The 15,927-nt window shown below is 32.8% G+C and overlaps 1 protein-coding gene across 9 annotated transcripts in view; it reads left to right on the top strand.

Moving 5' to 3' along the window:
• Window positions 1–15,927, top strand: part of LOC126740372 (dystrophin) — a 208,279-nt gene that overhangs the window by 16,419 nt on the left and 175,933 nt on the right. For 8 of the 9 annotated variants that reach the window (XR_007661888.1, XR_007661889.1, XR_007661890.1 and 5 more), the window contains exons 9-10: window positions 5,054–5,730; window positions 9,034–9,320. Coding sequence is in view for 3 of the 9 variants with exons in the window: in XM_050446349.1 (XP_050302306.1) it covers window positions 5,054–5,730; window positions 9,034–9,315 (959 nt within the window). In the remaining 6 variants the exon portion in view is untranslated. Of the gene's footprint in view, window positions 1–5,053; window positions 5,731–9,033; window positions 15,904–15,927 lie in introns of those variants that run through there. The other variant, XM_050446348.1, reaches the window with a different exon arrangement.

Here is a 15,927-nt window from a genome sequence, read left to right as displayed (position 1 = left end):
CAGTAGAGTAAGCAGGACGATCAGCATGAGTTGCGTTAAATAGATTACAGACTTCTTATAGTGTACGCAACCGGTCTCCAAAACCAATTATCATGAGTATTTCAATTCGTTCTGTCTCACATAAAGACGTTTTATTAAAAAATTATGCGTGAAATGACAACTAATATGGAAATTATACTCGTAAATGATATATTCGATCAGGAACAGTTAAATATGATCATTACAGACTGCGAGAAGGCTTTCGATAAGGTTGACCACGGGCTGCTGGTTGCTAAATTGGGTAACTTGGTTTTTCACTATCTGCATGTATATTTATAAGATTTTATCTAAGCAAGGAAATTCAACAAGCTAAAATAGGCAAAGAATTATCCACGCAATACACAGCAATGTCTGATGACTTAACAAATTCACAACATTCTAAATGTCTAATTTTTGCAGATGACTAAGTTATTTAAACATGTATCTTCTTTAAAAGATTATGACAAGTTGCAGTATGATTCCTACCACACGAAAAGTCATATTTACAAAGTTTAATTAGATGATTAATGATTTGACATTGAGCAAAAGGAATGACTGTAGAGACGTTGTGTACATGCAATGAGACTTAAAATTTCATCAGCACTTTGAAACCATTGTTAATAAAGCAAATAAACTTCTTGGTTTTGTAATTAGAAACACTAAAAACTTTAAAACAAGTATATAATGTTATATAATTCATTAGTCAGACCTTATTTAGAATATGCTTCAGTTATTTGGTCACCACATATAATGGTACATATTGATATAATTGAAAAAGTATGCTGACTGAATTCAATATGATTAGATTAAGTATTAGACGTACTTTATATAATGTATTATTTATTTTTAATATTCTTAATAATTTAAAGTATAAAATGTTTCTTATATAACAACATATATTTTATAGTTCCTAAAATAAACTTGTGAATAAAAGACAAAAAGTTCTTCCAATGTTTAGCTACAAGTAGTTCTCCTAAAAATAGAATGATATAATTATGAAAGGTATAAAATCATAATAAAATGTGACATAGATTTTTTTACAGCTCTGTAAGACAAATTCGATCTGTGATTTTAGGCATTAATCTAGTGTCATAAATGATTTTTATCTATTTATTATTTTTAGTTAGTTTATATAGTTAGTATTTGTTTGTTCTGTTATTAGATTTCCGATGTGGTTGTATGAGTACACAATAAATAAACAAATAGCTTTTGAAATTGGAAACTATTTCAAGATAATAAGATCTACTTACTTTCTAAGAAATCATATACAAAAATTTATGTTGTAATTTTCATTGTAAAGGACCCATTGAATTAAATAAACAAGAAACTAATCATTAAATTCCAATAAATCTAGAATATTATTATGTTTTAATTTGGCTGTTCTAGGCTGTTCAGTTTAAAAAAATGAGTGTTGACGCCATAGTTTCTACTTAAGGACTCTGTATAGAATTTTTTTTTCAAAAAACGCGCAAGTGACAATACGGATCGATGTGTTTAAAAAATAAAAGAAGAAAAAAATACCTTAATTTAAAATGAATTTGTTTCTTTTATCAACAGTGGAACAAAACCGTCGACCCTGAAATCTTGAAAAATAAATGGTTCAGCCAAAAAGAGTCGAACGCGTCAAATTTAATATTGAAGGGAGACATTTATTGACCCATGTCAATTTTTTTAAATGGGAAGAGGGGTCGACTGATACCTTGAATTTAAGGTAATTTTATTCTCTACATAGCCCTATTTTTATTGTTTTATTTTATCAATTCGTTCTCAAGATATATAAATAAATGTGGATAAAAAATAGAAATTATTCTAAATGGAAAAAGTGTAAACACCAATTTTATTAAATGTCGAAAATGATCTCAGTTGACCTCCATACAAAAATACAATTGTTGTGAAAACTGTCTGCTCACATTAGCGAATATTTCGAGCCTTATTAACCGACATTCGTTAACAGTTCTATTTCGAAGATCTTCAAGGGAGTCAGGCTTCTTGGCAAAGCCTTTGGTTTTTAGATGACTCCACGAAATAATCCAAAAGGGTTAGATCGGGAGATCTAGCAGGCCATTCTAGGGCCAACCAGGAAATATGTCGTTCAAAAAACGACGATGGCCCATCTTCTTGAAACATCAGTCCATTTTCTAGAAGGTTATCGTCTTATTTAAGTAACTCAGTTGTTCTGGGATTGATGGCGTTCTGCAGAACTTCCAAGTAATTTTTAGCGTTAAGATTTGTATTAAGTAAAAAAAGGTCCAACAATATGATCTCCCAGGATACCAGCCCATACATTAAGTTTTTGTGCTGCTTATGTGTTTCTAGAAATAAATGAGGATTAGTGTCGCTCGACAGGACTAGACAGAGTAGAGCTTACCTTAAACTATAATACAGGGATATCAAAAAATTAATAAAAAATACAAAGTTTGTACTTCTTAATTGAAACACCTTGCATATTTATGTATTAAATGAAAGACCTTTTTCTTCTAATTTCAAAAATATATGTTTGGTTTAGCTGTTCTCCAACATTTAAGAACAAAAAATAAAAAATATGGGTTTAACCAAATCCCTGTTACTATGACGTTAATAATAAAGCAACTAAGTTGTTTGTCAGGCTGTTAATATTTTTTTAATATCTTTTGATTATGGGTCTTATATACATGGAACATCGATACATGGAACTTCTTCCATATACCAAAAGGTATCACCACATTCATCTCGAAATTTAAATTCCTGCTAACTCCACCTTTTATTACACTCAAAAATCAATGTGCAAAAATCTACAGAGAAAAGACGCACAGTTTTAGCTAACACGAATACAAATACACATACAAACTACACGAACTACAAATTTTTATTATATTTTCAAGAGAAAAAGTAAATGTATGTATAAAAATCTTATCACAATTATGCGTTGATTTTTGAAGAAAAACCTAGCTAATAGATACTTTGAATGTTCTAGAAACAAGATTCAAAGAATGCTACATAAATATGGTTATCATCCTTATAAAATGCTGCCAGTGCAAAAATTAACAGATAACCATGAAATAAGAAGTCTAGCATATTGCAGTGATATCTTAGATATGAAAAACTGAGATAACGATATATTTGATATGATGTTGTAGAGCCACGAGGCTATGTTTACCACAGCAGGGATGTCACTTGAAAATCCTCACATTTTTGTCGTTTTAAAAAACAGGCCAGAATGTCATTAAATGTGTGAAGCTGTATCTTTAGAAACCGAATAATTGGACCTATTATATTTCAAGAATCCTTGACTAGAGATAGACATCTCCGGTTTTTAGAAAATTAAGGTTTGTTTAGATTAAATTTTTCTTAAGGAATATATCATTATTATATGGTATCAAGATGGCCTCAGAAGTTTCTCCCGGTAAAAATTTTCTTAAATAATCATTTTAATGAGTGGATTGAAACTTATGTCTTTTTAACTGGCCACCAAATAGCCCTGATCTGACTCTATCAGGCACTGTAGGGATATCTAAAAAACTACTTAAGTTTATAAAGAAAGACGTGAAAACTTGAAGGATCTAAGGGAAAGAATCCAAAGAAGTATAAACTACTTATTTGAAGAACATCCTGAGATTATTTTCAATGATCTGTTAAAATAATACAAAAATTATAACTGTATTGAAAATATTGGCGGCCTCATACAGCATTTGTGAATTTTTGAAGAAAAAAAAAACGTTTCACAGATTTTTTTTCTGAAAAACGTAATATTGCAACAGAGGTAAACCAAATATTATATATTTTTTAAATCAGAAGAAAAAGATTATTAATTTAATAGACAAATATACAAAGAGTTCCGTTTAAAAAATACAAACTTTGTTTTTTTTGTTGGGGTATATTTTAGAATATTTCCTGGCGATTTAAGGTAAACTCTAAAAGGTGGTTTTTTTGTCACTGGTTCAACCAACTGGCCAGCTTCTCTCTTTGTGATAAGAAAGGAAAAAAACAAATAAATACACAACTTTCAGTTCAAATTTAAAACCAATAATATTTTAAGTCTACCAAGATTAGACCAAATTCGACTGAAATACGGTCAAATTGTATTGTGTAATTGCTTTTTTTTCGTATTATAAATATTTGGATCTGAAATTTGAAAATAACCATAACTAAACTAATAAAAGAGTCAAAATATGCATGATACAAACTAAGTACTTAACTAGTAGATTAAAACTTAAAGGTGTAGTTACATTCTCATGCCGATTATGCCTTTACCAGAAAACCTTTTCATTAAGGGTTTTATTAATCGCTGTATTGCAATGAGCATCATATTTATTTGTATTTGCTTATATATTTATATATAATAATATATATAATATTTATTTATGCTTGCCCTGGTGGGATTTTAAACTTAGGCTTAGAAACCAGATTTCAGCGTTCTGCATTAGTCCAAAATTCGTTACCAGTTTTGCAGAGAATTGATTGTTGAACAAATAATAAGAACTGAGGTCAGATTTTTTTTGTAAATTGAGTATTTCTTTAATCCTAGAGACTTTTATCAGTTTTTAGGTTTACTTTGCCATTATGGATGCACGTTCATGAGACATAAGAATGATTTTGGATTGCCTTTGCATAGTAGCTTTATCACAGATATTAACTATTGTTTTTAGTTCATATCTACATGTTTTGACGTTTTGATTGGAATAACTTGAATGTTCGGATTGTATTTTTTTTCTTGATTAGACATGGATTAAGAAAAAAATATGCAGGCAGTAAAATTGCAAGATTTTAACTTTTGAAGAATGTCAGCTACATTTATTCATAATTCTTGAAAACGAATTGATTAAATAAAAAAATAAAAACAGGGCTATGTAGAGAATAAAATTACCTTTAATTCAATTGACTCCTATTCCCATTTAAAAAAATTGGCATGGGGTCATAGAAACGCAATTTCTATCAATAAACGTCCCCTCAATATTAAATTTGACGTGCTCGGTCGTTTTTGGCTAAACAATTTATTTGTCAAGATTTTCAGCCCTGTATATTAGACAATAAGAATGAATTTCACATTTAACAATAGGTGAGCGTGAAGACTTAGAAGCCGCGCATTTCTTAGCTTGGCTAAAACAAGAACCACAATCCCTAGTATGGTTACCAGTTCTACACCGGATCGCCGCTGCCGAAAACTCGAAACACCAAGCGAAATGCAACTGTTGCAAACAGTACCCGATTATCGGTCTCAGATACAGATGCCTAAAATGCTTCAACTTCGACATGTGCCAGAACTGTTTCTTCTCCGGCAAACTGACCAAAGGTCACAAACTCACCCATCCGATGCACGAATACTGCGCCACAACAACTTCGATCGAAGACGTGCGAGACTTCACCAAAGCCCTTAAAAACAAATTCAAGAGCAAACGGTACTTCATGAAACATCCGCGGGTCGGATATCTTCCCGTCCGTTCGGTTTTAGAAGGGGATGAGTTGGAAAGTCCGGTGGCTTCGCCTCAGCACAACGACATGCACTCGCGGTTGGAGATTTACGCTTCGAGGTTGGCCGAGGTGGAGTTGAGAGCCGCCTCGCCGGACGACGAACATCGATTGATCGGGGATTATTGTCACTCGTTAGATGCGCCAGCGAGTCCTGGACAATTGATGATGGTTATTGATGAGGAGCAGCGGGTGGAGCTGCAGGAGATGATTAGAGAGTTGGAGGTGGAGAACCAGGCGTTGAGGGCGGAATATGAACAACTACAGGTAAGAAAGAGAAAAATTTTATTTATTCTTGGGGTGCCTTGGTGCAACGAACAAAGATTCTGTAATAGCTAGTGGAACAACTTCCTGTGATGGAAGTGATTATGAACTTATATATACACGGTGTCCCGAAATTACCACTAATTTTAAACGACCTTAAAATGTTTATAAAATCAGTTAGTAACAATAACAGTAGTATACGATAAAAATTTCGAAAAATAACGAGTAAACTCAGTCAGACACCTTTTAAGTTTTGAAGGCTTTAAATCCACTAAGTCAAAAGCCTGGCGTGGGACTCTGTAAATTTTCTCTATTTAGAGAAGGAAGCGAATAAGGAAGCGAAGAGACAAAGATCGCTTAATGCCTTGGCACTCTATAAACATTTCCTTATAAACTTCGTTGTTGCTCGGGTATAGAGAATTCGATAATTATCTATTCTAAAAACATCAGACAATTGAGCATAGTCCAGCTGTGAATACAAGAAGAAGAAGAAAATGACATTGACAATATTGACATTTTGACTAAATTTTTTATTTTAAACCAATCCAGCACAGCCCATTGCGCTGGATTGGTTTTAGGTGCTCTACTTCGATTCTCCATATCTGTAACAACAATAATGAGTTGATTATTTATTAAAAATGGCATTAAAAACTAGTCTGGAACAATTTAAGTTTATTCCAAACATAGTTTCTTCTAAAGAAGCTAAGATATTCAAAGGCATATATTAGGTATTATAGGAAGTTAACAGAAATAATATTATGATGTATACCCACTTTTTATCTATAATGATTTGCAATTGCAAGGTGTAATTTTACATAGGATATTATTTACTTGAGGGAATGGATGAGTACTTACCTAGTAAAATAATTTGATTTCTCCTTTTCCTTTTACCCTAAATCACAGAATACAAATATAAATCAAAAACGAAAAACTGAAAATAAATCATGACATAACACTTAAAAAAATCAGGTAGTGACTCCCGTCCATCGCACGTAATATTTTTTCTTCCTCCTAATAAAATTTCCCCGTTCACAGCGTACGGACGGGGAGTCGGTGCCAAATTTAAATAATTAAGCCAATAGTTTATTCTTTCCCACAATACACGCTAAAAAAGGAAGAAAATAATATCTTTACAATAGAAAGGTCCTTTTCGTTGTCGCTTAAGAAAGCGAGGTCGTCTATATTCTCTCAACTCAACTCAACTCAAAAATGCTTTATTGTCAATATAAACATAGAAATTGTAGACAAAGCCAATAGACTGTACATTAAAGGAATAAAAACAAAAAACTAATTTAAAACAAAACAAAACTATATAAAACTTTCAAAAATACTTAAATGCTAATTCGTTCTGTAACGAAAAAGCCCGAACGGCGTTACAGAGTACGAAATACTGTAGAGATAGAGAATAAAGAGTTTATCTATCGCTATTTGCGTTACAGAGTCCCATTGATTCCTCAGCATGTGGAGTCGATTAATTGGAGAAAATTTACCAAAGTTTGTATGGTGACATTCAACAAGAAAAAGGGACGTCTCTCCAAGGACTCTGGTATTGCACCTAAAGTTTATCCGCGATAACAATACCGGGCAATCAGTAGCATTATTAATCAACTTGTGAAGAAATATCACATCACACCTAGTTCGATAGTCCTCAAGAGAAGTCATATTTAGCCTTGACTTAAATTCCAATAAAGACTCGTACATTTAATCTCCAGGCGCAAGTCCTGAGAAATTTATTTTGGACCTTATCAAGACTGTAAATATAATTAGCATAATAAGGGGACCAGACTATGAAAGAATAAGACATGACACTACGAACAAGTGTAAGATATAAAACTCTGAAGGCAGCTACGGAAAAGTCTTGAGTATTTATAATTATAAAACCAAGATTACGAAGGGCTTTACTAGACAAACTATCTATATGGGGGATGAAAGTATATTGCCATTTATGTGGTAGTCAAATGGGACAACTTTTCTAGGTTTAGAAAAAGCAATGATAAAACACTTATTCTTATTAAGATGTAAGCCATTAGAGACAGACCAATTATATAGAGAATCTATGTCTGATTGTATCATCAGGCAATCAGACAAGTTTAGAATTTGTAAAAATAGTTTCAGGTCGTCTGCAAATAGGAATTCGCAAAATTTGATAATATTAAAAATATCGTTAATAAATAAATTAAAGAGTATGATGCTCTAATAGAGCGAAACACGTGTCGTCGAGAATAAATGTTTGTGAGACCGTGACTTGGTTGTTTTTCTTCGTTTGTTTATGTGGTATCTGGTCTCTCTGAAAAAATGGATGAAGCCTTTTGTTGGATACCGTGTTACGAATTTAAAAACGATGGCTTTGTGAACATGCACAATTTGCACACACTTTGCGTTAGAAAATCGAAGAAAATGAATATTTAGACTGAACAATTTTAGTAACATATATATATATATATATAATAATTATTTAAAAATTGATATTTAGACCAAACTTAACCCAACAGATGGATCGGCCGACTTGGTCCAATTTTATGGCCTCCCAGGTCTCCAGACCTAAACCCCTCGATTTTTTTTACTGGGGTTATTTAAAACAAAAGGTTCCGAATAAATGACGCAACCCAAGATCTTAACGATGACAGGAAAGCAAGATGGATCAAAAAGTAATTTATTAAAAGATGCCACGCCTGCATTCGCGTTGGTAGTAGACAATTCGAACATATTATTTGATTTTTTTAAATTAAAAAGGTAAATAAAAATATTTTTTGAACACATTATAATTATTTTTTTCACAAGATAGATTAGATTTAACTTTCACTCTATCACAATAACAGTAAACCGTTTTTAAAACATATTGGGTAATTTTAAAAGTAGATTAAATGAGCCAACTTTATAAGGTATTAGCCAGGTTGCCATACAATTTTTTGGTCCAGTATGAGGGTCAAAGTTAAGGTATTAAAAATAAAAATAAGTAATACTTATTTTAGAATAGATGTCTTATTAAATGTTTTGGCTGTTTAGTTTAATGTTTGTTTTTGATCAGTAAAATGGCTATTCAGTGTTGCAAAGCTAAAAAAAATTCTAAAAAATATAGATTTCCAAGGCGTCACAATCGAAAATCTGATCCAAGAGTAGGATTTTGGTGACTTCCATTAAAGTGCCAATATCTCGAAAACCATCGACTTTTTACTAAGATTATTTTATGTTTTTCTGGGTGCTAATGAGTTGCTGCCCTTCAGTATTATCGTTGACTTTCCGGACACCTTGTATGTTAATCAATACAAATTTAAATTATATCCAAAAGCACAATTGTAATTCTAGCGTGGGTCCGCACCCCAACACCCGCCGCAGCAACCGCACCACGACGTTTTGGCTGAAGCGCGCCTCCTCAGGCAGCACAAGGGTCGTTTAGAAGCGCGCATGCAAATCCTGGAAGACCACAACAGGCAACTGGAGGCACAACTGCAACGGCTACGGCAGCTGTTGGATGAACCGCCACCTACCGCCACATTACAAACCAGGAACGTAACGGCTTCGCAGCTGAATCAGGACAATCCGGGACGGGGAGCGAACCAACCGCCACCACCACACGAGAGGGTTTGAAGAGGGTAAGTGGAGGTTTGACGGTTTTTTTTTGGGAAGGTTTTTGATCCTGGAGTTTTCCTTGGTTGTAGGGAGGGATTCGCTGGGGTCGTGGGGAAATGAAGTGTTCAAAATTTGATTTTATGATCGATTAATTAGTTGATTATTTTAAAAAAGAAAACTAAAGTATTTTTCTATATTAGATTTGATTTTATTCACTTTATAAACGTAAAACGTATTTTCCGTTTCAATCATTGAGTATGTGAGATAGTATTTTCTAAATTTAATTTCCACCTAAAAACTGACGTAATACCAAATAAAAGAAAACTGCGAATTCATCGCAACCAAATAGGTTTTATCTATAAAAATTTAATAGAATCAAATTTTGGATACCTTCACTTTGCCTCAGTGTTGATGATCCGATTATATGCTCCCAAACAGCACAAAGACATCTATCTATACGTCGTCCTAACGTGATATAAAATACATTCTATGAAAGTCTTTTAATGATAGAATGTCATCTTGAGAAGCGTCTTTCAGCCCAGAAACCAATGTTTAAACAACGGTTCCGTATTTTATAGTTGCTAACTTGCTAAAATGTTTGGTATTGATATGCCCTGAATAGACCAAAAATGTTTTAATAATCTGAATATTATTATCATCCAACTTTTACGAAAAAGATTTTTTTTATGACTGAAACGTCTTAAAGTACCTTAAACTTAAATCAAACTTGGTTGAAATAGTTTTTTTAATCTTTGGGAAATTTGTACGTATTGTCCGAAATAATTTGAATATTCTTAACCCAGATACCCCTGAAACTCTTAACGTTTGTTTTTTGTTATATACTTTTGTAAATCTACTTATTGGGTTAAAATAAACATATTTTTCTAGTAAAATTTTTTAGTTCCGCTTTTGGGTTTTTCTGTAAAAGCCGTCGGTTTAAACATACGGTAGCAATATAAGGTACTAAAACTCAATTATTCTTATAAACTTATAAAACTTTATTTAGAAACGAGATTTTTTTTAACCAACAATAATAGATTAGTTTTTAGTATGGTAACTTAAAAAACACATTTTTGGATGAAGTGCAACATCACACTTCTGGCATCTGAATGCTGCTTGTTTTTGGCAAAATGCGCAGCGGGTTTGCTTTTCCTGATAATTCACAAGATGATCCATCCGATCATATCTGGACTCATAATGCAGGTATTTGCCTGGTTTAGATGGCCCCCGTTTTGTTTCTTTCTTATATGTTTCTAATAATTCCGCAGCAATACACCTCCTAAACTGCAAATGGTCCCGCCAGAATGTTTATGAAGTTGCCATGCGTTTTGTTCTGCCATATCCAAAGCATGTGAAAACAAGCAAAAATACCACTTCGTTCCTCTGATTCCTACGCGGTAAAGGCTTATATTTTGGTCAGCCCTATCAACACCGCCCATGTTTTCGTTGTATTTTTTGATCAAACATGGCTGCTCAACATGTATCATTTTCTTTTCTTTCTGAGAGAAGCGTTTGACTTGCTGTGTCGGAAAAGGAGATGTTACATTTGAGGTGATTGTAACAACACTATTGTCATTCCATTTACATACAATATTATTTTGGTTCTCCTCTAAAAGATAATCAAAACTACCACGGGATTTTTTTTTGAAAATAGTGGATTTTTCAAGAGGGCAATCTGATAGTCTGTTTTCTCGCAGAGTTTCTGTACATTTGAGCCCCCTGGAGGTCAGCTCAGCCAACAGACGTAATATCGTAAAAAAATTGTCACAAAAGATATGGAAAGGAGCTTTTTCACATTGAGACTGAATAATATCAGCAAACTGAAGTACAACACTAGCCCCTAAGCTAAGAGGACGATATTTTTCAGAAATAATAGTTGTGGACCCTTGATACGGCTCAAACCATTCAATGTACCCCTTTTTAGTTGTTCCCACCCATACCTTATAACCCCAACGAATGGGCTTTTCTTGGATGAACTGTTGGATGGATGAATGGATCAACCATGACCGCCGTAATAGGGTACCATCGACTCGTCCACGCTATGGCACTCTTTAAGGGGTGCAAATGACTGAAATTTCTCATTCAGAGTAGAAAACAAAGGCCTCAGTTTCGAAAACTTATCGGTATTTTCAAGGTTGTTGTTATCATTCAGGTGCAAATTCTGCATTATAAAACTCAAGCGATCTCGAGAAATCGCCGAATAGACTAACTTATTTCCTGCGTCACTGTTATTTTCCCAATACATTGACCGTCGAGGAAATGAGTTGTATCCAGAGAGCAGTAAAGTAAAACACCAACGAAACATTTTATTTCACTGGAATGTATATCATCTTGGCGATTATGCTGAATAGCATACAAATTGGAATATTTTACAACCAAGTCAATAATTTCGTCATCTATAAACTGAAAAAATAGTTCTAAAGGAGATAAAGAATTTTTTGGACCACTTGCGTTTACCTATTCTGGAAAATCTTGGTTGATGTCACCTTTTTTCCAAGAGTAATTTGGTTTTGAGGTCGATAATTTTGGTCGTTTTTTCGTAAGAAAGGTAGACAAAGATAGGTCATCATCGCTATCAAAATCACTCTCAACTGTAGTTTGGTTAGATCCCTTGTTTTCAAATATTACCACAACTTCAGTCATCAGCTGACTTCCAGGGAGGTTGTTTATATCCACTTCATTTTCGTCGCCGGAATCTTCATCAGTGTTATATTCATTTGCATTAACTGGCGGTAGAACGGCAATAGCATCAGGAATCAACTCATCGTCATCAAGGTTTTCAATTTCTGCCATGACTTCATGAAGTTTTAAGGCCCGCTTCCAATAACTGCAAATATAAGGAAAAAAATCGAATAATACCGGATTTTCCTACTGTCCGTTAAAACGGACATCGGTATTTGAGGTTATATTTTTGCCGGTGAGATGAAAATTTTTAACTTATTTGTTCACAAGTATAAAGATTGATATTTTCCAAAATTACTTATTCACAAGATGGAAAAATAATATGAATAGTTTATCAGTATATTTACCTATAATTATCCATTGTTTACAAGACACTAAGCACCTGTTATTCCAAACACTTTCTCGCATACAGAACTCTCCCTTTAAGAGGTTAGAAAACAAAATTTTGCTAAAACACGCGTTTCTAACAACAAATAACCCAACGCCATCTAACGCGGAGTGACAGAGTTTCAAATCTGCAGCGAACTATTAGGTGATTGTTATAACGGACGGTAGGGGTATCTGGGTTAAAATGCTTTTAGTCCTAAAGGCATAAGAACTTAAATGTATGTCAAAAACTTTATTAGTTAGAACATCAAGATTTTTATTCATTTACGGACATTGTTGGGCATAACTTCGGAGTTCCTCAGGGTGGGCGTAAGGATAAAAATGTGATTCTGGGTTAATCATTTCGACAGTTAAAGGTAGTTTTGCTTGAGGCATTTTTTTAATTATTTTTTTTAACAAATTATCACCATTCCTAAGTATATTTTACGTAAATTTTGCTCTTTTCGGCAAAAAAGCATTTCTTACTGAATAATTTTTTAAGGACATCTTTAGATACTAGCAAGTCATCTATAAGAGCAAATAATAATATTATCTGTTAATTAATCATTTTTAAATTCAATATTTGTTTTTTTTCTCATTAATACAAGACTGTCTGTTTGAAGTCGTTTTCTAGCCATTATTTCGATTTATATTTAATTCTTTTTCAAGGTTCTACAATTGATAAAAGTAAATGGCGTTTAAACACCATAAATAAAGAAGCAAATAGTTTTTTTCAGCAATTGACCAATTTACAATTTTTGGTCACCAATTTGCAAGAATAATTAATATTTTTTAAAATTATATTTCATCTTTTTCGGGTATTATTTTCTTTCAGGCATTAGAACTAATTTTTCATTTTATTCCAGACTTTTAAATTCATTTTTAGGTTCTTCCAGACGCTTACCTATTAGCTATAGGCATTTTTTGTATTATTTTCAAACTTCCAAGTACCTAAAATAACTTTTACCTTTGTTTTCAAATAACTTCACTGTAGGCATTTGATGTCTTTTCTATGTTGTTCTTTCAGGGGTGTTAAATCACTTATAATTCATTTTATTCCAAAAACTCGAATATATTTAATTTCTTAAATATCTTCCACGCATTCTAAGTTATCTTTTGTCTTTCAGGCATTTTTAGAAATTTCTCATGTTCCAGTAATTTTTTATGATATTAACCGATCTGCCTACATCGTATTGGAATAAAGCCTTAATGAAACCTTAATAGGACTAGACAACATACCTATACTAAAAAAAACAATGGATTTTAAACACAGAACATTGAAACCACAAAAATGAGTTTTATGTTTAGTTTTATTTGATGTTGATAATGCAATTAGTGGATACCTAAGCATACAAAATTGCCTTGGGCTTTTAGTTGTAATTTACGATTCGTAGTTGAGTCTATAACACAACTTTCTATTCCTCTTAAGTTCATTTATATTAACGATCCGTAATTTAATTTGTTATGTGTGTTTGGATACCTTGGTTGACCATATGGTAAATATATTGTATGCTGGTTTATGTAAAGTGATGAGTTAAATGTTGAAACATCTCTCGTTGTGTCTCGTATTAGGGCTACTTTAAAGAATATAAATCATGAGAAGTACGTAGAAGCTGAAGAACTTTATCTAGAATAACTTACTTTTAAAGGATGCCAAACAAACGCTGATGAATATGTGTATAACTAAAAGGTTAAGAAAAATCCATTATGAAACTTTAGGGCCTGAATCGCAAGTTTACTGTATAGGAATTGTGGGCCTAAGAGTTATTTCTTATCGATCGAACTAAGGAGCTAGAGTCTTTGAGAAGCTCTTTGAAAATTCCTAAAAATGCCATTTTGACAGTTTTTTGGACCACAATTGAATATCAAAAATATCATATCTATGAAACTGTGATAACCTAACGTGCTGGATGTGGTCTCATTTAGGAATATAAAGCAATTTTACGTTTTTACTACAATTTCTAGATCAGTTTTTTTACTTTAATATTGAGAAATTTCTGAGATTGGATTTTAGGGTAAAAACGTAAATCTGGGTTAATTATTTTGACAGTTAGAGGCAATTTTGTTAACAAAGGTCCAAGCTTCATGAAATCTTAAGTACATACTGCAACATATTTAATTGTTATTGGGGATATTAAGATATTAGAAAACTGTTGAAAATATGTCTTTTTTTACATCAAAAATTCCGGAGGATGGCTTTGAGGGTAAAAACGTTAATAATTGGAGGTGTTTTCTCGCTTATTTAAACGAAGCGAATAAAACTTCCACTGGATGGCGAAATATTTCAGAGCATTCTGGTTAACCTATATGTAATGTATTGTGTTATTAGGAGTGTTGTACTGACATTATCTGATTGTACTTTTAAACGTTTAAGAAATTCCTGTACGCTACACGTAGATGTTTTAAAGAAGTGGTTTAGACGTTTCTTATACATATAATAATAATAATAATAGTTTTATTAACAGTTTCCCAATTTCGGTTACAAATTTTTGTACATATAAAAAAAATAAAAGAGTATAAACAGAAAATAAAATATTTAAACTAGAGTACTATGAAAAAGGCATTTGACAAAGTGAGTTATGAAATATTTTAAGAGATGTACAAAAAAGTCAATATCTTTACGTTGGTTATTGGCTAGTTTTATTGTGGATATACACCGGACGTCTTCAAGAAGTCTTGTGCTCTTTGGGAGCTATAGCGCCACAGTATTATTGTCAGACTTAATTCTGCCAAAATCAGGGAATTACATATACAATATATCAATAATAAAAAATAAGCAATTTCTACTTTTGCTTTTGTAGACAAATTTTGGCCACAATAACTTGTTTTTTTATTATGTACCCGTACTAGGCGAACATATCAGTTTATACCTGGCGAGACAGTATCCTGAGCTTTTTATATAGGTAATAAATAATTACGTACAAATTAGGGCGTGTTTTTAACCAAGGGCCACGTGACCGTCCAAACGGAACGCACAAAATGTATTTTCTTGAATTGTCACGTGGTTCAGTTTGTCTGTAACCGTGGGTACGTTCTGATGACCTCAGCAGCTGCGCAGCTTCACTAAACAAAACGCAGTGTTATCATTTTAAATTAATTCCGCTGATATACAAATTGTGAGGTTAGTTTTTTGTCTTGTTTATTTATTCGCTTCTGATTATCGTAATAACAAATCTAATAATGCTAAACAAATACTAACCTCATAATTTGCTTATCGGGCGGTTGAAGGTTAGTGCTGCACATTGCAAATTTTGACAAGGAGCCTTGTAACCAACACATTAACCACGGTAATATCAATATTGCTAGAATTTATTCTGAAAATCCTGGATTTTATGTTCCACTTGTTTGCCAACAGCGCGGTACTATATGCTGCCTAAAAGCAATTTTTTGACAGCTGCTGACCCCTGGTGAACGTACCCGATAACTAAACCATATCATTTTTGACATTTCATTTAGTGGTAGACGTAGAATTGTTTTTTTATGAAATTTTGGCCTTGAACTGTGCTTGACGAAATTAGAAATAAGCGTTTTATTGAACAATAAAAGTGATTAAGTTGACTTTCGCCTTTTTTTACTGTCCTG

This window comes from Anthonomus grandis, chromosome 9 (assembly GCF_022605725.1).
Source record: "Anthonomus grandis grandis chromosome 9, icAntGran1.3, whole genome shotgun sequence".
Taxonomy (NCBI): Eukaryota; Metazoa; Arthropoda; class Insecta; order Coleoptera; family Curculionidae; genus Anthonomus; species Anthonomus grandis.
This window is presented reverse-complemented; position numbering and strand designations above follow the sequence as displayed.